The sequence below is a fragment of the Choloepus didactylus genome, chromosome 1 (assembly GCF_015220235.1).
Source record: "Choloepus didactylus isolate mChoDid1 chromosome 1, mChoDid1.pri, whole genome shotgun sequence".
In the NCBI taxonomy this organism is placed as follows: Eukaryota; Metazoa; Chordata; class Mammalia; order Pilosa; family Megalonychidae; genus Choloepus; species Choloepus didactylus.
The window spans coordinates 166,744,451-166,769,993 of NC_051307.1; the positions used below are offsets into that span (position 1 = coordinate 166,744,451).

General features: G+C 34.3%; 1 protein-coding gene across 3 annotated transcripts in view; it reads left to right on the forward strand.

Annotated features, from left to right (window-relative positions):
- Positions 1 to 455: 455 nt before the first annotated feature.
- The window catches only part of CAPN7 (calpain 7), a 53,205-nt gene continuing 28,117 nt past the window's right edge, over positions 456 to 25,543 (forward strand). The window contains exons 1-11 of one of the 3 annotated variants that reach the window (XM_037845141.1): positions 459 to 867; positions 3,866 to 3,974; positions 5,903 to 5,957; positions 8,656 to 8,813; positions 9,665 to 9,732; positions 11,635 to 11,835; positions 13,576 to 13,662; positions 17,209 to 17,335; positions 18,152 to 18,237; positions 19,508 to 19,601; positions 21,050 to 21,196. In XM_037845141.1, coding sequence (XP_037701069.1) covers positions 3,936 to 3,974; positions 5,903 to 5,957; positions 8,656 to 8,813; positions 9,665 to 9,732; positions 11,635 to 11,835; positions 13,576 to 13,662; positions 17,209 to 17,335; positions 18,152 to 18,237; positions 19,508 to 19,601; positions 21,050 to 21,196 — 1,062 coding nt within the window. In that variant the 5' untranslated portion in view covers positions 459 to 867; positions 3,866 to 3,935. Of the gene's footprint in view, positions 868 to 3,865; positions 3,975 to 5,902; positions 5,958 to 8,655; positions 8,814 to 9,664; positions 9,733 to 11,634; positions 11,836 to 13,575; positions 13,663 to 17,208; positions 17,336 to 18,151; positions 18,238 to 19,507; positions 19,602 to 21,049; positions 21,197 to 25,543 lie in introns of all 3 variants that reach the window. The other 2 variants (XM_037845149.1, XM_037845132.1) reach the window with 2 other exon arrangements.

Below are 25,543 nucleotides of genomic sequence, written 5' to 3' on the forward strand. Positions count from 1 at the left end.
CAAGTTAAACATTTAATGACAACTGCATCATATTCAACCTAAGGATAAGTAGAAATCAAAGTATATTTTGTTTGTTAATTCAATAATACTGTACATAGGGCATATGTGTGGAAAATAAATGCGGTTAAAGAGTTTCTAAAAAGAACCTTATAGCCTCACTTCAGGACCCTAATTTTTTTAATCAATCCATATGATGTTGGGAGGTGCTCGTCCTCGCTTCTTCACGCCTACTCTCCTCACTTAGTGGAGGAAAAGCTCCGTAAGACACGTCTTCCCCTCCCCCCAAAAGTGTCAACAGAAACAGCCGCCGCGAGCACTACCACCTCCACGCAGACGGCGGAAACGTCCGCAGCTCGGACGTGACACCTCTTTCGGCTGCCCAATCCCTGGCGCCGCGGCGGTCACGTGCGCGCCGGCTAGCCTGCTTCGGATCCCACCCCGCCCACCTCCCAGCGCACCTCGGCTAGCGGAGCCTGTGCTGTCCCAAGCTTCACAGAAACGCTCGAGGGCCAGGTTGCGCTTGCGTGTTGCGGCCGGTGGGCGGGGCGAAGGCCGCGCTAGCCGCGGCTGGGCTTCCCCGTGGGCTGGAATCTCAGACCGCGCTGACCGGGAGCGGAGCGGTGGTGGATCCTGCAAGGCCTGCTTCCCAACTCTAGCCACCGAAAGTAAACTTTCCTCCAGTTTCCGCGGCGCTTCAAAGCCCTTGCCTCAGCTTCCGGGCTTGCCGCGGTCAGGGCCTCCCTCACACGAAACGGGTTTGGCGCCATGGACGCGACGGCACTGGAGCGGGACGCGGTGCAGTTCGCCCGGCTGGCGGTGCAGCGTGACCACGAAGGTCGCTACTCAGAAGCAGTGTTTTACTACAAGGTAGGGCCGGGGGCTGCCGCTTATGTCTGCAGCCATCATCCGAATCGGAGTTAGTCAGGGGCCTGAGGTCAAGGGCGGGGTCCAGGTGCCGAGTCGACGCAGGCCCACTTGGTCTTTGGTTTCTCCTCCTTTTCCTCCTCTCCTCTTCCTCCTCTTCAGTGCGGTCTCAGAGGCGAGGGGTGACCTGGGCCAAATACATCCCACGCCTGCCTGGCCTCCTGGGACTGGAAAGGTTTGACTGGGGCTTTGGAGTGACCACTTCTCTCATTTTAGTCGGCTGGCAGATGCCCACCATTTGATCTGCTTATGGCGGCAGGTTTGGGTAGTTAGTAGTTAATCCTTACTGACATTTGGCTCTGTTTTGTGAGTAGAGAAAATGGTCTGTGAAAGATACCAAAATAATGTAAGTTAATATATTAAAGTAAGAAATATTAAAAAGAAAGTAAAAATATTGAAAACTTTATGTGGCATTTGATGTGTAGCTTTGTGATTGCTTTTTTTTTTTGTGTGTATATATATATATATATGTATGTATTTACCAAACTTTGGCGAGTATGTTTATACTATTTTTAACCTGCTCTTTTCATTTGAACGTTTTTCCAACTCGCTAGGTTTACTCCTATAATATTCTAATAGCTGAATATATTCCATTATGTGAATGTGCCATCATTTATTTACATCTTCTGTGCATTCTGCTTCATTCTGTTTTTTTTCAGCATTGTAAGCAGTAGTACATTTATATCTTACCCTTATAGTTAATGCTTTGCACACTTCCTTGATATTTCTTTTGGTCGAGTTACTGGAGGCAGGGTTGCTGTATCATTTACCTTCGGGTCTTCCATCCTGAGGGTTTGCAGATACACCCCTCCAGCTCTAGCCAGGCCCTCCACGTCCTTGTAGAGATAGCTGTACCCTAGTGATACTGTCACCTTTACTTTTAGAAAGAATGTTAGACTTTGATAATGAATACAGTGGTAATAATTTTTTCCATAAAAGTATATATTATAAGTAATGTGTGATTTGCTTTTCTCAGATTAGTATTTTATTGCCTTCATTTTATAATCCACTTTGTATCAGAGACTTTCAGTGTGTTTCAGAATCATTTGTTTTGGACTTTTTTTTGATATTCTCACAAGGAGAGATCTCTTTAAAAATAAAACTATATTAGTTTTGTGAAATAACTTTGACAACTATAAGTTAATAGGTTTAAATAGTGCCTAAAGCACTGTGCAATGCTTCTTGTTTTTCCATGGGATCACATACATGTCACTTAGGAAGAATTTTTCATCCTTAAGAAAGTGGTTGTACGTCTAGGAACTATTTATGTGAACTTTATCAGACATTTAGTGTTTTCTGTCCTGATATTGTTCTATAAAGGATTCCTTAAGTGATAGTCACTTTTGAGTATAAATGAAATGAGTAAGGTAAAATTCATACCAATAATTTCAGAACTTGATTTCTTTTAAGCAAGATAATTCCTTGAAAATACATGATAATTGAAGGAGTAACATATTTATATATTACATTCAGTTTATTGAAGTTAAGAGTAGTTATAATGTATTTAGATAAATATGGTACATAAAATACTATAATGGTCACATATAAAATTGTATTTCCTCCTCTGAAATACCTGAATTACAAAATCTGAGTAAGTATCCTTTCTACCCTATAGACTTTAGGCTGAATTTCCATTTGGGTCAATATTGCACTCTTTTTACTGATATTTTTTGGTCCAATAAAACAATTCCAAGAGTAACTAGATTCAAAAGTGATGTTCAGTCTTCTTGACCAAAAGGGGGATGTGAAAGGAAATGAAATAAGCTTCAGTGGCAGAGAGAATCCAAAAGGAGCCGAGAGGTCACTCTGGTGGGCACTCTTACGCACACTTTAGACAACCCTTTTTAGGTTCTAAAGAATTGGGGTAGCTGGTGGTGGATACCTGAAACTATCAAACTACAACCCAGAACCCATGAATCTCGAAGACAGTTGTATAAAAATGTAGCTTATGAGGGGTGACAGTGGGATTGGGAAAGCCATAAGGACCACACTCCACTTTGTCTAGTTTATGGATGGATGAGTAGAAAAATAGGGGAAGGAAACAAACAGACAAAGGTACCCAGTGTTCTTTTTTACTTCAATTGCTCTTTTTCACTCTAATTATTAATCTTGTTATTCTTGTGTGTGTGCTAATGAAGGTGTCAGGGATTGATTTGGTTGATGAATGTACAACTATGTAATGGTACTGTGAACAATCGAAAGTACGATTTGTTTTGTTTGACTGCGTGGTATATGAATATATCTCAATAAAATGAAGATTAAAAAAAAAAAAAGTGATGTTCAGTAGGTGGTTTCTTTGGATCCATACAGTCAGTTAGGCATGAGGTCTTTTCTCTGGTCCTTCTAGGTGGTAGTGTTGGTAAACTTCCCAGAATGTTTTTGAGGAGAATGGAAGCTCTTCTTCACTTGCCATAGGATAACTGGCCCTATATAGGGAAGAATCCAGGTTTTCTTAATTAAAATAAGTTTATTTCATGTAATTGAAATCTGCTTTAAAGTGGTCACTCTCCAACAGTCTTATTTTCTGCTGGAGAAAAATCTTTTCCTTCCACTGTGAGATCTTTAACCTTTAATATTATTATTTGTTTTAATGTTTTTAAGGCTCAGTTCGCCTTTGCAAAATGTATATTTTTAAGCCTGAGCTATTGCATAAGAGAACCAGAAAACATGTAAACCACAACTATTCTAAAGAAATGTTTATAATTCCTCATACTCAAATTCATAAATTTTCAACAGTATGAGAAATTGAGAGCATTAAGAACTGAAGAAAAGGTATTGGAGGGTTATATAACTCATATATTTTATGGAGAATATTGCTGTTATTTTAAAGTTTATTCAGACTTTCTTGCTTTGTGAAAACCATTTTGAATTAGAAAGTAGTAAAGAAAATTCAGATTGTTACACATCTATTGGATTCCTTTAAATCCTTCTGTATTTTCAGGAAGCTGCACAAGCGTTAATTTATGCTGAGATGGCAGGATCAAGCCTGGAACATATTCAAGAAAAAATAAATGAGTATCTGGAAAGAGTTCAAGCTCTGCATTCAGCAGGTTAGTAAAGGACTATTAAACTTTTCACTGTATTTTTCTTTTCTTCTCTCTCATCACATCTTATTTTTTTCTCCTTTTTATCTTCATCTCTGGATCATAATCCTCACTCTCTTGCTGCTCATTCCCCTTTTGCTAATCACATCTTTAATAATCATAATATAGAAATAAATGATAAATTACTAAGAAGAATCTTAGCAGTTATATAATCCAGTCTCCTAATGTCCCAGAGGCCCATAGTGATTTTGCAGACAATTTGTCATTGGCAGTTGGAATTTGGATCCTGTTAGAATCTGCTTTTTAAGTATCTGCATATGTCCTTTCCTGATATTAAAAATAAGGGATTCAACTATATAATGGTACTGTGAGCAATTGAATGTACGCTTTGTATGACTGCATGATATGTGAATATATCCCAATAAAATTGAATTAAAAAAGGAAAGAAAAAAATAATAAGTGATTACTCCACTTCAGTGTTTAAAGACTTCAGCAGTAGGTTCACTGTCTCTTCTACCCAAGTCTTTTTCACCTCAAGACCTTGGCTAACCTCTTTTTTTTTTAAACCATTCTTGGAAAAGAAACAGAGACCTGGAACAACTTGTATTTTAATAAGCAGCATGGCAAGTGCTATGATAGACATTATACACAGGTTTAATGATAACAGTTTTGTTAATTTGAGGTAAGTGGTTCATGTCAAAATCTGCTGTTCACATGAGTAGAAAAGAAAATTGTTGCCTATTGACATTTTGTTTCAGAATTGCATTATTTCTTCCTAGAGGCTATTTTTGATGCAATTTCATTGAGTTATATTCATATACCATATAATCCATCCAAAGTATATAGTCAGTGATTCACAGTATCATCATATATTTGTGCATTCATTGCCACAATCAATTTTAGAACATTTCCATTACTCCAAAATAAAGAAAAAAATAAAAAAAGAATACCCAAACCATCCCATACCCCATATCCCTCCTATTATTTATGTATTTTTTGTCATCATTTTATTACTCATCTGCCCATAGACTGGGTAAAGGGAGTGTCAGTCACAAGCTTTTCACAATCACATTGGCAAATGATAAAAGCTATCTTCAAGAATCAAGTCTACTGGATTGCAGTTCAACAGATTCAGATATTTCCTTCTAGCTATTCTAATACACTAGAAACTAAAAATGGAATATCTGTATAATGCAGAAGAATAACCTCCAGAATGACCTCTTGACTCTATTTGCTATCGCTCAGCCACTGAAACTTTATTTTATTTATTTCTTTTCCCCCTTTTGGTCAAGAAGGCGTTCTCAATCCCACAACCAGGCTCATCCCTGGTATTCATGTCCCACGTAGGGTGGAGGGTAGTGAGTTTATTTGCAGAGTTGGCTGAGAGAAAGAGGCCACATCTGAGCAACAAAAGAGGTTCACAGAGGCTCTTTTTAATGCATTTTTTCTGTTACTGAAAAATATTCTAAGCAGCTTAGAGAAATCTTAACTTATTGAGCGTTGCCTAATGGACTTTGTGCTACTTTCCACCACTCATTCAGTGCTTTCCACTTAACATCTGAATAGGTATGAGAAGTTGTAAGCACATAGTTAGGATAAAGTAGACTTAATAATCAGATTTTTTGTTAATGACAATCTCCTTAAACAGGGTAGTTCACTTTAAGATGTGCTCAGAATTGTGTATGAAGGCCAGTGTATCAGTGTATGAGGGCCCACTTGATACAAAGTTATACCGATTCATGTATTCAAAATACAGTGTAATTCAAAGAAACTTCGTTTTCTTAACCAAGTAAATGAAGTTATTAAATTTAACTGTCCCATAATCAGAAAACCTACCTTGTTTTAGAAACCGTGTTTTCAAATAAAATTCTTTGAAGTATGGACAGTCATCTTCTATGCTTACTTGTTCCATGATTTCCCTGTTTTTTCCATAGATATTTCCCCCCTCGTTTCAACAACCTTTTATTGAGTTCATGTTTGAGCTTTATGGTAAGTACTGTGTAGTACAGAACTTGAGTGATGGTCCATCCCCTCAGGAAGCCTTAATCTGGTGTGGAGAGATAAAAGTATAAACATTAAACCATCATAATAATCTGTTTCTGAAACATGTTAGACCAAATGTTGAAGCAGAATGCCCTAGAAGGCAGAGTTATGGTGATCCTGTTTCAAAAACAGAAACCCTGGTAACCAGAAGAATAATTTCATCTTTCCCTTCGTATGTGCACATACTCAAACACCTTATGCCTTAGGCTCTTTAAACCCCTGTATTCCTTATAACATTTAGGAAAATACATGATTCACCCTTTTTTTCCTAAAGGATTTTTAAAAATTCTAACTCTGTATTTAAACACAGCTAAACTTAAAAAATTATGTTTGACTTCTTGGGAAGTAAACTCTAAGCATCGCTGTTTGTAAATGTTAAATCAGAATGTGATAGCTCTAATCTCTTACAGAATAAAGACTTGCCAGTGAAACAGAAGTAAAGTTCAAAAAAAGATTCAAAAAAGATTTTTTAAAGCATAACATACCTTTAATTGTTTTGTCATTTTTTTTTTTTTTGACTCATTTTGTTTAACAATTGGGGTACAATCCATGGAGAATAAAATGGTTTCCATATTACATATTTTCTTATTTATTGTTATTTTAAGAGTTCTTTTGCAAATAAAATATTGTTCAGATCCCCAGTTTTTAAAAGAGTCTGTTGACAGTTAAGAGACTCTTGAGAGATAAATTGACTTTTGAATGGGAAAAGGCAACACAGTTGAGTATCATCTGTGTAATATAAAGAGCTGAAGACTTGGAATTAAAATATCTGAGTTGAGTCCCTACCCTGCCACCGATAACTAGGAAACCTCAGTCATTCTCAGTTAGGAGCAGTTTTACCCTGCAAAGTATATTTGGCAATATCTCGGGAGATTTCTTGGTTTTTATAACTGGAGGTTGTTACTGGCATCTGGTTGGGTAGACGGTAGGGATATTGCTCACCATCCCACAACAAAGGATTATCCAGTCCAAAATGTCAGTAGTGTCAAAGATGAGAAACCTGGGCTACATATTTTAGCATTTTTAAACTTTTGTGTCTTCATTTTATAAATGGGATTAGTACATACTTCAGAATTGTTATGAATGTTAAATGTTTAAAAAGCATTGCTACATACCTTTAAGAGACGAGCAAAATGTAGTTAATGAAGCTTTTTTTAATAATAGCTTTATTGAGATATAATTCACATTTTAGAAAATTCTCCCTTAAAATATACAGTAGTGTTTAGTATATTCTCAGAGTTGTACATCCATCGCCACTATCTAATTTTAGTACATTTTCATCACTCCAAAAAGAAATCCCATTTCCATTGGCAGTCACTCCCCATGCATACCCCTAGTCTCACCCCCAGGCCCTGGCAACCACAAATCTGTTTTCTCTCTCTGTGGATTTGCCTAGTCTGAACATTTCGTATAAATGGAATCACATATATGATCTTTTGACGCTAGCTTCTTTCACTTAGCATGTTTCCAAGGGTCATCCATATTTCAGCAAATATTAGTACTTTATGACCAAATAATATTCCACTGTATGAATATGTACCACATTGGTTTATCCATTCATCATTTGATGGGCATTTGGGCTGTGTCTACTTTTTAGCTGTTGCGAATAATGCTACTTTGACCATTTCTGTGTAAGTTCTTGTGTGGGTGTATGTTTTCAGTTCTGTTGGAAATATACCTAAGCATGAAATTGTTGAGCTATGTGGTAACTCTGTTTAAGTTTTTAACGAACTGTTAAACTTTTCTAAAGTAGCACCATTTTATAATTCCAGCAGCAATGTGTGAGGTTCCCAGTTTTTTTCACATCCTCAGAAAAACTTGTTTTTGTCTGACTTTTTAATTTTAGCCATCCTAAATAAGGGTTTGAAGCGATATCTCATTGTGGTTTGGATTTGCATTTTCCTGATGTCTAATGATGTTGAGCATCTTTTTATGTATTTATTGGCTATTTTTGTATCTTCTTTGGAGAAATGTCTTCAGATCCTTTGCCCATTTTTTAATTGGGTTATTTGTTGAGTTATAAGAGATCTTTATATATTCTGTATGCAAATCCCTTATAGGTATTTACTTTTATATTAAAAACAAATGACACTTATTTGAAAGAGCAGTAAAAATATATGATAGTTTATTCTGGACTTAGATAAACAAGAAACATGGCAGGAACTTTATCATCTGCACTGAATATTTTATATAGACAATTATTATCTATACTGAGAGAAAAAAAAGTAAATACTGTAAAACATACTGGAGTCCCTTTAGATTTAGCATTTTTCAAGTTTTCGTTTATTTTTGGAAGTGTGTGTGAGGAGGAATTCCTGTGTTTTATTTTTCAAATGAAGGTAATATTGGTAGGGAGAGAGGGAAAAAGGTTTCAAAGTAAATAATACATTTCTAATATTGTCGCTGATGTCTATTGCATGATGAGTTAAACAATTGGAAAAATTTTTTTAGGCCTTGAAATTAAAATTGATGATGAAAAGAACTAATTAGTTTTTAAGGATTTCTTTTTTTTATTTTGCCAAGGGTTTTAAATGAAGGAGTTGAATTTTGGTGAAGAATGTCTTAAATGTATTAAAATGGCACATTGCTCTCTGGATATGTTTAGGTAATATTCTTTCTATATATGCTTTTTTCTGTATCCTAGTTCAGTCAAAGAATGTTGATCCTTTGAAATCAAAACATCAGTTGGATCTAGAGCGTGCCCATTTCCTTGTTACACAAGCTTTTGATGAAGATGAAAAAGAGAATGTTGAAGATGCCATAGAATTATATACAGAAGCTGTGGATCTCTGTCTAAAAACCGTATGTGAGGCTAGAAGTTAAATTTGGTGGAATTATACTAAGAAATTTCTTCCCTTACCAGTGAATTTTACTTAACAACTGGTTGAAGACAAAAATTATTCTAGCATTACAAATGCATTTATGTTACTCCTCATTAAAAAAAAATGGATTTTAACATTTTGTTTAAAAAAATTTGACAATATTTGAATCATTAAGCTTTTTTTAAAAGTTACAGGTACTACTTTTTAACCCTTTTTATACCTTGTTAGCTAAAATTAACTTATTTTAGGAAGAATTTACAAAAAAATTTTTTCCAAATTCATGTACTAAAAAATAAGATTGATTGGCTTTATTAATTTGCAACATAAAATTTTTATGCTGAGTTGCTTTTACTGCTCCCTGAGGAGCTCTGGTTGGGAGTCTTAGCTTTAGCAGGGGGCATCTAGCGCATAACAGAGCAGTGCATTTGATAGGACAATGCGGTGAAGGGTTGGAGAGTATTCTCAGTATTGGTCAGAGGACTGGCTTTATTGGCCAGGACCTATACCTAGCTGATTTCTTTAAGTACCCGAGTCCACAGTGGTCTTCTGAGGTTCCTGCCTCTCAACCTTCCATGGCACCGTGGTCGTATAGTTGTAGTCCAGTTAGCACCTTTCCATGTTAAGTGCCCTTAATGTTTACCTCAATGATAAGTTTTCAACATTATTTTAAATGATACTTTCAAAATATCATTTGAAAGTATGTCTTTGTTTAGTCATAGTTTCAAGAAATGTAATGTGCATTGTAAATTTTTTTACTTATAAATATTATGAATCAACCAAATTTTAAAAATAATTATGCTTTAGAAGGTCTGTCTCTTTCTTTCTCTTAAGTCTTATGAAACTGCTGATAAAACCCTGCAAAATAAACTGAAACAGTTGGCTCGACAGGCACTGGATAGGTGAGTTTTAGTCATTCACTTTCTTATCCATGGATGACTAGTACTGTGTTACTTACTATATAATAGTCTAAATTTGTGGTGGAGGCCACAGTAACAAAAGTACATCTGTAGACTGAGATCTAGAACAAGTCTGTCTTCTTTCTCTGAGCAAATTTACCTCCCTTCTCTAGTCCCTGCTTGAATCTCCATAAATAGCCAGTCAGGAAGTTTTTATTTTGTTTTTGCTATTTGTAAAACAGAAATGATTGGGATATTTGAAGTAGAAGTCTTGCCTTCTGTTTTGTAATCTCAGGCTTGCAAAGAGGAGAACTTCCAGAGAGACTTCTGGAGCTACTACTAGAGACAGAAAAATTGAGAATGAGACTATTTACAGCCATATGTATACCTCAGATTATAGAATGTGTTTACCATTTTCAAACCTCTGCTTAAATGTCTAATTTTCATTGAGGCCTGTCGTAACCATTCTATTTTAAATTCTACCCTCTTTCCAGCACTGTGATCCTGCCTACTCTCTACTCTTATTTTCTTTCCCATGATTCTCATGGATCTGAAGTTTATGAAATCTACCAATTTATTATGTTTGCTGTTATTGTCTGTCTTTCCTCCAATCTCATCCCCAAATGTAAGCTTGATGAGGGCTGAGAATTTTTTCTGTTTTATTCAATGTTGTAACCAGGGACCTAACAGAGTACCTGACGTATAGTGTATACGCAGTATGTATTTGTTGAAGAAATGAATTTACACAAGAGAATTATACCTCTTAAGGGAGTACAGTAGACAAAAGAAAAGGGTGGAAATTGCGTTTGTATTTATAGCATAAATTAATAAAATTATCTCCTAGGTAGCTCTATCATCTCCCTCCCAGTCCATTTTTTTTTAATTGAGGTATAAGTCATCCCTCCTTTTCATCATCATCTACCAACCTCTAGTTTGTTTCTCCAAATTCATGAGTCATAGATAACTTTTATTACCTATTTGAATAACCCATCCGATATTTCTGAGAGCATCCAAAATTTGGAGGAGGGGCAGTATGTAAATCGGGAACCCCTTTGAGGATCTGTTGAAAATTAAGTATTCTCTCTCTAGGAAAAAATGTACCTAAAATTCTTTTTGCATGTAATTTCAGGGTGCTCACAAGACTTTTGAAGCTTTTATGTGGACCTCAGGTTAAGAACCTCTGTTTTGTAGATTTTTTGGTTCTTCAGCAGAACAAAAGTCAAAACTTCTTTGCATATCACACAAGATCTTCTGTAATCCAACCCCCGCCTTCCTCTTTAGTCCCAGCTCCTGCTGCCTCTCATTTGTACTTTTCACGAGGGCTACATCCATTCTTTGAAATTACCTTAACTTGCTCTTCTGTTTTATACTTCTGTGCATTTGTGCATGCTGTTCTCTCTTCCCTCTACGTAGAATGCTTCCTCACTCCCCAGATGAACACCTCTTCAGCTCAAGCATCAATTCAGAGAAACTTTTCTTGATTCAGCCTTTCCTCCCAGTTCGTTAAGTCAGTGTCTTCTGTATGTTCACTCCCATGTAGTACTTCCATCCTTGCAGCTTTCAGTTTTGATACAATTACTTGTCTCACTTTCCCCATAAAACTGTTAAGTATCTTAAGGGTAGGGATTGTATTTTATATATTCTTGTATCTCCCTTACCTTGCATAGTATCTGACATTTGATAAGTGCTTACTTAATGTTGTTGACAGAATATTGTTTGCAAAATTACTTACCTTACCTTTGAGAGTAGCTCAAGCAGTGAAAAGTTGACTTGCATGTAAGGATTTTATATTCCAGTTTTACATTAGTGATTCTTGATTGGGTCTTGAAGTAAATTTTTTTCTTTCTGGAAAGCTTAAATTTGAGAATAAAAACTAAGTTTTTTCTGGTTCTCTTTCTATTATAGAGCAGAAGCTTTGAGTGAACCTTTGACAAAGCCATTTTGCAAAACCAAGTCAACAAATATTAAACCAAAGCCACCTCCAGTAAGAACCCATTTTCCGTTAGGATCTAGCCCCTTCCTTGAAAGACCTCAACCATTTATAACTCCACAGTCATGTGATGCACAAGGACAGAAATATACAGCAGAAGAAATAGAAGTGCTCAGGTAAATCAGTTTATGATTCATCGTACTGGCGAATTTTGCTAATATAATAGACGTAGGTGATTTTACTGTCACTGAGTTAGTTGGATTATACTGAGGACTTTGTTATGGTATGTTGTTTTACTGTCATGTAGTTATAAATTACATCGTCATAATAAGTAAAGTTTGTAAATTCCAATATATTTTAGTATTAGCATTTCTAGTAGACAGTACATGTCTTTCTGAAAAACCTAGCATTCTGCAAAAGTGAGCACTGAAGGCCTAGGGCAAAACCAAGGCTTTGGGCGGACCACTCATAATCTATTCAATTTAGTAATCATACTTAGGAGTGGGGAATTGTTGCCTGGAAATAAAAATCTAGGCCAGAGGTCATCAGCAAATGAGGGCCTTGAGCAATGTATCAGTTTTACATTTTTTAAAGGGTTGTTAAAAAAAAACAAAACACAAAGCATATGTGACAGAGGCCTAATATATATCATATCTGGTCCTTTAGAGAGAGTTTGCTGAACCATGGTCTAGGCATCCAGCTCAGCATGTTTGGAAGCAGCCTTGTGGGTATTAAAAATGTAAAATAACAGTAATGTGGAAATTCTTGATTGTATTCTACATCAGTATGGATGGGATAAATTTCTGAACTGGTGTGGCTGTTCTTAACTGGAGGAGGTTCACCTTTCTTAGAGCCATGCAAGTCACAGAGGGGCTCCTATATAATTTTCCTAAAATTGAGCTGAAAGGGCTCCTTCCTATGTAGCAGACATCTGAGAGTGCTTTTCTTCCCTTTTCTGCTGAAAATTTTAATTTTATTCCTATTAATCCAGCTCACTTTGCCTAGGATATACTATGTAGGAAGGCATAGAAGGGTGGTATTGGAGCTGAAAGACAATAAATCAGTAACAGTCTAATGCTTCGGCTACTCAGCATCCAGATACTGCTCCTTTCTACACACATTTGAACTTTCATAGTAAAACAAAACAACTCCATATTTCCAGCTAACAAAATGCAGCTATCATGTTTACAAGTGAAAAGTTGTCACCTCCTCTCCCAAATGAGGAGACACATAGTTGCAACATTGTATCCATCACTGACTGTATTAATTAGTCCTCAAATGCAATCAGTCTCCCTGAATTTGTTACTGAAGGACCAAAGTGTGATGTTAGCCTGCAACAACTTCTAAATACAATAAGGAAAAGAAAGATAGGAGAAGGAAATAGTTAATATATGTAAACAAATCAAACATACACAAATTAAGAAGGAAATATGCAAAGCTACTACAGACATTGTTTCTGTAATTTGTCCAGAGACCATAGCCAATATCTATGATACTTCCTTCTACTACCATTCTGTGTTCTCATAACCAGAACATAGGAAGAATATGGTTTTCATAATTATAAATGTCATATTTTTTTAATTCCAAAATAACTAAGCAATTGATTTCTCCCAGTGGCTTAGGATAGAATTAACTTTGTGTCCTTTGGTCAAGTGGAATAAACTTCCTTCATTACCTCTAATATAGTTCTATCTTCATACTAGTTTTAGTGATAAAGGATTTCAGTCTTATTGAATTGAATTGATTATTCTCTGAAATCTTGTGAAAATTTTGTTCAAATATAGCAACATGAAATTGTAAGTTGAATTTTATTATAGTAGCATACCTTGTTATTTAAATTTTAAGGAGTTTAAATAAGCTTGGCAATTAAGGTAAATGTGAACATTTATTTTAGATTTTTTTCTTGCATTTTATAGGACAACATCAAAAATAAATGGTATAGAATATGTTCCTTTCATGAGTGTCGACCTGAGAGAACGTTTTGCCTATCCGATGCCCTTCTGGTAAGGAAGCACTATTTATATTGCAATTTTTACTTCAAAAATAATTTTTTCAGTAGTTTTTCAATATTCTGAAATCCAATTTAATTCATAGCCTTGAAATTAAAATTTGTAATAAAAAATTTGAAAGAGAGATGGGGATAGGGGAGGGGAATGGGACAGTGTAGCAAGAGCACTTTTGTTGTCTTTTGCCTGGTAATGGGTGCACATGGCTCTCTTTTTGCCTAATGTAGTCATAGTGCCCAGCTCAGTACCTGGCAGGAAGTCACTCCTCAGTAAAGATTTGTTGAGTTGGTGATTAAATCATAATAGAAATAAAAGTCAGTCACAAAGAAATTGAATGGAAACGTGGGATAAAATGGCAAAATCATTGTTTTCTAAGAAGATCCAGTTCGAAAAAGGGTTATTAATGAAAGTATTAGTTGGCACAGCCTTCTAGGACATTGCCAGCTTATGTCAAGTGTCTTACAAATATTCTTTGATTAAGGACTTCCAGCTTCTTTGTAGTCATTCTAAAGAAATAAAAATACAGTCAGATATACATAATAGGAACACTTATCTGTCATAGCAGAAAACTGTTGAATCAGACTGCGTATCAAATGATTGTGGAAATGGTTAAATAATGGTACATCATACAGTAAAAAATTATGTTATCAATAGAAAATGAGTCTTTAAAAATGTAGGGAAGATGTTCACAATATAGTACATTTAAAAAGATAAAATTTTACATTTAATATCCAAATTTTATTTTACTTTTCATATTTTTGTAGATGCAAAAAAAAATTTATGTAAAGAAATACACCAAAATGTTCACAGTGGTTATCTCTAGGTAACAAAATTGGTTGATGTAACTTTAAAAAATTTTTTTTTTAGTTATCAAACTTTGTATAACAAACAAGTATTGTGTTTATTATCAGGAAAAAAATCATAGAGAGTTGAGTCCTTATTATATACAGAATATATGAAAGAGTCTATGAAGAACAAAAGGGCCTACTTTCTCATTTTCTACAGTTTTGCTGTTCTTGAAAGGGTAAGAGTTAGTTGAAAACCAATAAATTACCAGCCTAATTTTATCACTCAGGCAATTGTGTAATGCCTAGTTACTAATTAAGATCTAAGAAAATTTTTACATCTCAAAAGTTTTATAGCATTGATGTTAAAGGTACAGACTCTAGAGCTAGACCAGTTTCAAATCCTATGTCATAAGCAAGTTACTTAATCTGTGTCTCAGTTAATGAAGATAATAATGGAAACCCACTCAGTGTTACTGTGATGATTAAATTAGTTGATAAATATAAAGCACTTAGAATGATGCATGTTACCTAGCAAGTAGTATATAGAAAGGGTTAGCTGCTTGAAAAATTATTGTGTAGTTAAATAGTGCTATATCATGCAATTTAGCTGTGCATTTCAAATAGTTTAAAAATGTTTGTACCCCTTTAGCCAATAATTTCACTTCAGGAAACCTATTCTGAAGAAGTTTGTAGAAATGTAGTCAAAGATTTATGTGAAGATATTTGCCAATATTGTAATTGTGAAAACGTGAGTTATTCTAGTGTATTCTTGAATGGGCATATCCAAGTAGAGAAGTAACCTTGTAGATCCTAGCTTTGTGTAACAAATTAACATAAATCATATTTTTAGTGCTTATACCACTGAATGTCAATAAAAAGAATGTTACAGTATTCTTATAACAACATTCTTATAACAATCAAGTTTCAAGGAATTTAATAACATGGGAAAATGCTTACACTATAATTGAAAAAATTTATATATATAAAACCGTACAAATGCCCTTAATTTAGGCAAAGCACTTTTCCCAGTTGGAATTTTACATTTGTATTTTGTGTTTACTTGCGTAAGTCTTCCATACTGTATTATAAGCTTCATAAGGATGGAGACCGTTTCTCTTTTAAATAAGTTGCACCCCAGTGCCTAGCACAAGGGATGGCATGTGGTAGGTGCTCAGTAGATATTTATTGAAGTAATTTTGGAGAAAAATCAAAAATAAAAACTAAATTGAACTACTCTGTGTGGTAAGGTTTTTCCTTGTTTTCTAGATTATTTTACAATGAGAATAATAATAGGAAACTTTTTTTTTTAATTCAGAGACAGAAGACTGGGAAAAGGCTCTACAATTTATAAATGATTACCTTTATTAGAGATATTCAGTAATTTAAGAAAAATTATTTCTATTCTAGTCCTTTATTACTCTTAAAATCATAAAATAAGTGTTATTGAATAAAAATTATATTTTTTAAATATTTATAAAGTTCTAACAAAAAACATTGAATTTGGTAATTTAGTGGTGACTTTTGAGAAAACAGATATTAAGGAATCATGGATTTACTCAGTATTGTAAATTGTCATGGCAGGTTAATAATACTAAGTATTTCGACTGTAAATTTGAATTCACCTTGTCCCCCCCCCCCCAAAAAAAAAAGTTTTGTGATGCTATCTTTAAATTTTTTCATATTCAATCAGCTCCTGATATTTCATAGGCAACAAAACATTCTCTGGACCACTGGTGGTTCTATGAGATGGTCACCAAAAACCTTTGAGGAATGATGTATGCCTTATTTTATTCTAAGAGATTTATGGTAAACATTGGCTTATTTAAGGTTTATAGATGTCCTGTAGTGGAAAAACCAATACTTGAGCCAAGAGTTTGCAGATCATGCTTACCAAAAAAATCCTCTTTCTCTTAATATCTATTAATATTTTTTGAAGAAAGAATGTTATATTTGTTTCAGTTTGATATCATATACCTTATATCAACATAGAAATCTTTTGAAACCCAAAGATCCATTGCTCTTGTTTTAGAAGTGGTTTGAGGAACTTTTTAGTTTGGTGCCATACATCCATTTTAGAGAAATACTACACAATATAATTCCAGTGCATAGTGAGTAGAGGATAATGGATAAGAATGGTGTCTTCTGTACCAGAGACCTGGATTCAAATGTCAGTTCTGCTCCTTCTTAGCTGTATGACCTTATTTAAACACTTTAAGCCTTTTCAAATGTGGGGGAAGATAGTTTTTGCTTTAATAGTCCTTTTGAGGATTAAACTTAGTGCCTGGCTCATGGTTAGTGCTCAGTAAATTTTACCTACTATCATTAACCTTGAAGAGAAAAGTTGTCAAGACCCAAGGTAAGGAATCTGTAGCTTCCTAGGTCCTTCTCAGTGAATCAGCTTGTACTGTTGTTGATGGGTCCGTGTTATTGAAACTGAATTTCATGAACATAGCAGTGCTAAATTAAACTTTTAAATTATATTCCTTAAGCAAATATAAATTGATTTAAGTTGCTCCTCTGTTTTCAGTTATCTATTTTTGTAATTGGGGAATATGATCAGGTTGATTGGATTCAAGGCTGTGTGTAAAGAGCCAAATTTGACCAGAGAATTATTTTAGGATGATGTAAGTATAGCTATGATCACTATATGTTAAAAAAAAAGAAAAGGAAAAAAAAAAAACCCTCTAGGAAATTTAATTTTGCTTTTCAGTCATCTTTTAAGATTAATTTATTATTATTATTATTACCACTTCAGTGATAGATGGGGGAAGCTACCATTGTCACCTAAACAAAAAGCTACGTTTTCCAAATGGGTACGACCAGAAGACCTCACCAACAATCCTACAATGATTTACACTGTGTCCAGTTTTAGCATTAAACAGGTAAACATTTATTTTGTATGATTTTATATGAAAAACAAACATTTAAAAAGTACTTTAAATACAGATTTGAATTTTTTCTTAGTTTGTATTTTCATATGCATCAGTAAAATTGGAAAGGTTATTCTTTTGTACATTCTGATTTAAACATACTGAGATAATATAAGTGTGAATAATTGTTTTGACCAATTACAGATTTTCATGTAGACTCTGTTTATCAATATGTGTTTGCAGATGAGAAACTTGAAAGTCTGAATTTCATCTTTAATAAGGAAATGGATATAAGAGAAAGATATTGGGCTTATATAAAACAGTTCAGTGGCAGAACAAGATGACTTTATTGCAGTCTTTAATTAAGTTTTGCATTGAAGTCACAGATGTCTTCTACATTATTATAAAAATAATGGTTCTGAAGTATGATTCAAGAATCTTTTGATGCGCATTTTCATTTTAATTGATCATACCCAACGTCTAAAGATACGCTTTTAGTTTTTTGTCATCAAATATTAACAGTATGATTCAGTGGGCACTTTTATTTATGTAAGGACTATATCATCCATATCTAATTATTTTGTCTATGTAAGGAATGCATCCTTCATTTCTAATTCTAAATTAACCTCATTGAAATACCTTATTCACTTTTTCTAGGATTTTTTTGAACAAAATATGAATCAGCAATATGACATTTCTATTATTTTCCTTTCAAGGAACAGCCAAGAAGATATTTAATATAAAAAGGGAGGTGCTTGGTACCATATATTTGAGGAATATTGAAATTAATTTTGCCAATGAATGAATTTAATAAATTTCTCTTAACAGACAATAGTATCAGATTGTTCCTTTGTGGCGTCATTGGCTATCAGTGCAGCTTACGAGAGACGATTTAATAAGAAGTTGATAACCAGGTAAACTTTTTTATTTGTCCCATTTGCTGTTTTCACAAAATCATTGTCTTGTCACCAAGATATCGGGCCTTATCTGTGGAGAAAGTAACAAGAGACTATCACTTAGTATATATTGGCCTTTCTGTAGAAGTTAAGCAGATAATTTGTGAATGTGGAAAGATACTGTAAAACAGTTTAGGAACATATGTATGTGTATTTAAAACAATGTATGCAGGATAAATATGATTTAAAGTAAATGAAACTTGTCAAAGTAAAATCACATCGTGTTTATGATACTCTATAACTGAACTGAACAGTGTGGTAGACACTAGTCACATGTGGATTTTAAGCCTTGAAATAGACTAGTCTGAATTGAGATGGAACATAAGAGAAAATACATGTCAGATTTTGAGAACTTTACATGAAAAAAATGTAAAATTAGAATATATCTCAGCATTTTATATCAATTACATGTTGAAATAATATTTTTTGATATATTGGGTTAAATAAAATGTATTATGTAAAATGACATATTTCTGTTGACTAGCACTGCTTTGGAATGTACTAGAATGTTACTAAAATACTTTTTCTTTCTGTTTTTAAAAGCTGTATTAGTTAAAATCATTTTTTGTAAGGATTAAGCATTATAATGTTTTCATTGAACTTTTCCTAGGTGGTTTTTATTTGCTAGGTATTGAGGGTACAAAGATGAATAGACAATCCTTAGTTTTAATTGCTTGCATCATGGATAAATAGATCATATAAATAAATAATAGGTAATGTGTTCAATTTGGTCCAAATTTATTTTAAAAATTGATAGTGATAGTTTCTTACAGTTATCTTGTTCTATGGTTTTAAATAACTTTATCTCTCTCATAGAGTTGTACTAACTTTATCTCTGTTGTACTTATAATTAGTTGCCTTAGTTGTGCTTAGCTGAATGGTTTTCTCTCTACTTCTTGGGGCCAATGGTAGAAGATTATTTTAACTGACTGAAAATAGCAGTCAATTTCTTAGTCAGAATATGTTATTTAAATTTGAGTACTTGTCAGAATATTGTGAAATGTATCTTCTACTTTGTGATCTCATAGGGTACTTTATTTGTAGCAAATAAGTACTTTGACTAAGGTGAAATTCTTTTTCTAGGTCTGCTACAAGAAATTACTCTCATGTCTGTTTTTATGAAATTGCCAAGACAATAGCATATGTTTAAATAATATATAATATCTTATATAGTGGTTGATATTGCATATTAATGTCAGTATTCCAATATTTATTTTTCTCACAAAAGCATAATTTACCCTCAGAATAAGGATGGTGAACCAGAATACAATCCGTGTGGAAAGTATATGGTAAAACTTCACCTCAATGGTGTTCCAAGAAAGGTGAATAACTTCTCCCCTAACCCCCACACCTCTCTCTTCCTTCCCCACCTTTGAGTCTTGAGTGTAATCATTAAGAAATGTTATTTGTGTAAACATTTTTAAAGTCCATTCGGTTGGTTATGAGTCTGTGTTGTTATTCATATTATTACCAATAATATATGTTAATAAAAAATAAAAATCATGAAAGTATAAAGTCTTAAAAATTGGTTTAAGGAAAATTGATAACAAGTTCCAAAAGTAACACTGAGCTAATGATTACTAATGCTTAAAATAACTTAATTTTTAATAGTACTTAATTACTATTTTTCATGAAAAGAAAACCAGGCAAATTAGGTCTGTTAAGACAGAAGATTTTATATTTATAGTCAATAAACTGAGATGTAAGAAGCTCTAAAATTCTGTTTTCCTTTTTGAAATGTATACAAAGTTTTAAATTACACTGCTTTAATTTCTTTAAGGACTCGGTGTGATAAGGTCCTTGCATTGTTAGAACTCTTTAGCTCCCGTCTCACCTTGGAGCTTGTTAGAAAGGCAGAATCCCAGACCCCACTCCAGACCTACTGAATCGGAATCTGCATTTTAACAAGATCCCCTCAGTAATTTGAGTGCACAGTAAAGTTTGAGAAGTGTTGCTCATTAATACTTTAGTGTGCACAGAATCACCTGGATGATTTGTTACAACAGATGACTGGACCCCAACTCCAGAGTTTCTGGTTCATTAAGACTGGGATGAGGTCTGAGAATTTGCATTTCTCACAAGTTCCCAGGTGATATTGATGCTGCTAGTCTGGGAACACCCTTTAAGAATCACTGTTGTAGCTGATACTTGAAAACTAAATAAAATAATTGAGAATGGTTTTTCGTACTCTAATATTTAAATAGCATCTTCGTTAAAGAATCTTTCAAAATGCAGTTGCATAATTCCATTACTGTTAGATCAAAATTCTTCTTAGCCCATGTTTCCTAATTCACTTTTAAATTAGAATCTACATCTTTGTGGTGGTTATCCTATTTAAATGTATTTTTAGCCATAGTATTCTATTTTTTCAACTATAATAATTTGTCTTTTTGCAGATTTAGGGCATAAAATAGACTATTTTATATGGTTGAAATGGCAGGTAGTATTGTAATTTACCTTAGTAGTGAGGCTCTTTTATAATTATTTTAGATATAATGTATATTTCTAAGAATGCGAATAATTCTTATGGACATTCCATGCCATTCAACTGGCTCAAGATTATCACCTAACAGTGAGATAAGTTTCTAAGATTGAATAAAGGTCTATAACATTTTGTAATTGATCAGATTCTAGAAATATGAAACAATCATTACCTTAATAACAGACCCGTTGTTCCTTTTGTTTATCAGTTGTAAAGGTTTTTTTTTTCTTGATAAGGTTTTTAAGATATTTTGTACCTGTTATGAAAACAAATATTCTCTTTCTTCAGGTGATAATTGATGACCAATTACCTGTTGATCATAAGGGAGAATTGCTGTGTTCTTATTCCAACAACAAAAGTGAATTGTGGGTTTCTCTCATAGAAAAAGCATACATGAAAGTCATGGGAGGATATGATTTTCCAGGATCCAATTCAGTAAGTAATGGATAGGATGATCTAGACACAGACTTCTAAGACTTTTTTTAAATTTGAAAGGTTATAAATGATGCTTTTGTTTAATGGAAAAAAAAATAGATTATCAGTTCTTGAAAAATGTCAACCAGTCACCTTATTATGGAAATACATATGTTCTTGTATAGGGATAGAACACATTGTCAATTCTGTATTCAAGAATGCCTACCACGTATGTCTGCTGTTATCTTAGGATACAATGCCAGTAAATAGAGTGTACCTTTCCAGAGAAGGCTATTTAGATCAAAGGAATGTGTCATATTGTCATCCCTGTGTGTGTGCGTGTGCGCACGTGTATTTTTTTCAGCATTCTTTCCCACTTTCGTGGGTATTTTTTTATTGTGGAATGTAGCATTTACATAGAAGTGATAACTTTCCAAATGCAATTTAATAAGTAGTTAGAAAGCAAATTTCAAAGAATGTTATATTTATACAGTTCCACAGTTTCAGTTATTTCCTTATTGTAAAACATATATGCAAAAAGTTGATAACTTTTAAAGTACTATTTAACAAGTAGTTATATAGGAAATTTCCAAGAATGTTATAGGTTGCAGTACCATAGTTTCAGTTATTTCTTTATTGTGAAATATAACATGTATACAAAAAGGTGATAACTTTCAAATTACAATTTAACAAGTAGCTATATGGCAAATTTCAAATAATGTTATAGGTTACAATTCCACCACTTCAGTTCTTTCTTTCTAGATGGTCTGATACCCTAGCAACTAAGAAAAAATTATAGAGATTCAGTATTCATAATCCTTTGTTAAATTCTATCTTGTCTATTGCTACCCCTTCCTCCCGTTTAATCACTTTCCCGATCTTCAGGGTTGTGTAGGCAGTGACCACCCTAACTTGTTCATATTGGAAAAGGTTGTCGACGTTATGAGGAAAGGGGATGCAGCTGGTTGATGTTCTTGAGGAGGCTGTTGCCTCTGGGTTTTGAAACTTAGCTGACATAGGAGCTCTCTGGAGGATTTAAGTTTCTGAAGAATAAACTTAGTGAGTGAAACTTTTATAGAGTCTCAGATAGGTACCTGGGTATTCTTCAGGGTTTTCTGGACTACTGTTGAGTTGTCATACTGCATGGCCATTTGGGATATCTAATTGAAGCTTGCATAGGAGTAACCTCTAGGACAACATCTCGACTCAATTTGAAATCTCTTAGCCACTGAAACCTGATTTTGTTGCCTTTCTTTTCCCCTTTTTGGTCAAAAAGGCATTCGCAACCCCTTGATGCCAGAGTCAGGCTCATTTCCAGGATCTGTGTCCTATATCGCCAGGGAGACTCACTCACCTGAGGAGTCCTGTCCTATGTCGGGGGGATGGTGATGAATTTATTTGCAGAATTGGGCTTAGAGAAAGTCCACATTCAAGCAAGAAAAGAGGTTCTGTGGAGGTGACTCCTAGGCATAATTATAGGTGGACTTAGCCTCTCCTTTACAACCATAAGTTTCACAAGAACAAGCCTCAAGATCGAGGGCTTGATTATAAAGTAGGGGGTTCCTAATTTCACATAGCATGAGTTCTGTCCACAATAATCCATCCATATCTCACATTACTATCACTTAATTGTACAGTCCTCATCACTCTCCATTTTAAACAATTATCATGACCCAAAACATCCCATAGCTCTTTTCAGCCCTTAATTAATTCTCACTAATGTTTGTGTGGTACTAGTAAGGTATTCCTATTAATTATAGTCCCTAGCATGCAATAGATAGATTTTTCCCATATATCACTCTCTTGTCAACTCTCTATACCAGTGTCATACCTTAGAAGTATATCATGCAAGCACCATTGTATATTTGTAGTGCTGATCTGTGGGATATATGCCTTTAAACAACCCCTTTCTATCCTATTCACCTTCAGTGCAGCTCTGATACTTACAATCCCATTAACAGTAATCATCTCTATCCATTCCCATACGTTTAAATTCACCTTCATTAACATACCTGAACTTATTAGGTTATCATTCCCCCTCACCAGCTTCTGTCCATCTCTAGGTCCCCAATATTCTGCATTATAAGACATTGATTTTACATTGTTCAGGGAGTTCATAGTAGTGGTAACATACAGTATCTCTTCTTTTAAGTCTGACTTATTTCACTCAGCATTGTATCTTAAAGGTTCACCCACGTTGCCATGTATTGCAGGATTTTGTTCCTTCTTACTACTGTATAGTATTCCATCATTTGTATGTACCACATCTTGTTTATCCACTTGTCTGTTGAAGGACCTTTGATTGTTTCTGTCTCTTGGCAATTGTGAACAATGCTGCTGTGATCGTCAGTGTGCAAATGTCTGTTCCTGTCACTACTTTCAGATCTTCTACATATATACCAAGAAGTGGAATTGCCAGATTGTAGGGTAATTTGATATGTAGTTTTCTGAGAAACTGCTAACATGTCTTCCACAGTGGCTGTACCATTATACATTCCCACTAGTAATGAATAAGAGTTCCAATTTCTCCACATCCTCTCCAGCATTTGTTGTTTGCTGTTTCTTTAATGGCAGCCATTCTTACTGGTGTGAGATGGTGTCTCATTGTAGTTTTGATTTGCATTTCCCTAATAGCTAGTGAAGATGACCATTTTTCATGCATTTTCTAGCCATTTGTATTTCTTCTTTGGAAAAAGGTGCTGTTTCATATCTTTTGCCCATTTGAATTGGGCTGTTTGTACTTTTGTTATTGAGTTGTAGGATTTCTTTATATATTCAGGATATCAGTCTCTTACAGATATATGGTTTCCAAATATTTTCTCCCATTGAGTTGGTTGATCTTTACCTTTTTGACAAAGTCTTTTGAGGCACTGAGATTTTGATTTAGAGGTGTTCCCATTTATCTATTTTTTCTTTTGTTGTTTGTGCTTTAGGTGTGAGGTCTAAGAAGCTACCTGATGTTACTAGGTCTTGAAGATTTTTTCAATATTATCTTCTAAGAGTTTTATTGTGCTCTCTCTTATATTGAGGTCTTTGATCCACTTTGAGTTAATTTTTGTATAGGGTGTGAGGTAGGGGTCCTTTTTCATTCTTTTGGATGTGGCCATCCAGTTCTCCCAGCCCCATTTGTTGAAGAGATTGTTCTGTCCCAGTTCAGTGGATTTGGGGGCCTTATCAAAAATCAGTCGACCATAGATTTAGGGGTTTATTTCTGAACTCTCAATTCAATTCCATTACTCAGTATGTCCATCTTTGTGCCATACCTTGCTGTTTTGACCACTGTGGCTTTATAGTGGGCTTCAAAGTTTGGAAGTTTAAGTCTTCCCACTTTGTTCTTTTTTAGAATTTTTTGGCAATTCAAGGTCCCTTTCCCTTCCAGATGAATTTGATAACTAGCTTTACGAAGTCTGCAAAGCAGTTTATTTGAATTGCTTTGAATATATAGATCACTTTGGGTAGAATTGATAGTTTAATAATGTTTGGCCTTGCTATCCATGAACACAGAGTATCTTTACACCTCTTTGGGTTCTTTTTGATTTCTTTTAGTAGCAATTTGTAATTTTCTGTGTAGAGGTCTTTTGCAACCTTGTTTAAGTTTATTCCTAGGCACTTGATTCTTTCAGTTGCTATTGTGAGTGGAATTTTTTTAATTGCCTTTTAGATAGTTATTAATATATGGGAACATTACTGACTTTTGTGCATTAATCTTATTTCCCACCACTCTGCTGAATTTATTAGCTCAAGTAGCTTTGTCATTGATTTCTCAGCATTTTCCAAATATGAGATCACATCATCTGCAAATAATAACAGTTTTATATCTTCCTTTCCAATTTGGATACCTTTTTTTTCTTTGTCTTGGCAAATTTCTCTGGCTAGAACTTCTAGCCCAATGTTGAATAATAGTGGTGACAGTGGGCCTCCTTGTCTCATTCCTGATCTTAAAGGGAAGGCTTTTGGTCTCTCACCATTGAGTACTATGTTGGCTGTGGGTTTTTTATATATGCCCTTTATCATATTGAGGAAGGGTCTTTCAATTTCTTCCTTTTGACTGAAGTGTTTTTATCAAAAAGGGATGCTGAATTTTGTCAAATGCTTTTTCAGCATCTATCAAGATGATCATTTCATTTTTCTCTTTCGTTTTGTTAAAGTGTTTTATTACATTGATTTTCTTATGTTGAACCATCCTTGCATGCCAGGAATGAACCCCACTTGGTCATGGTGTATAATTCTTTAATGTATCTTTGAATTCAATTTGCAAGTGTTTTGTTAAGAATTTTTGCATCTGTATTCATTAGGGAGATTGGCCGATAGTTTTCCTTTTTTGTAGTATCTTTATCTGGTTTCAGAATTAGAGTGATATTAGCTTCA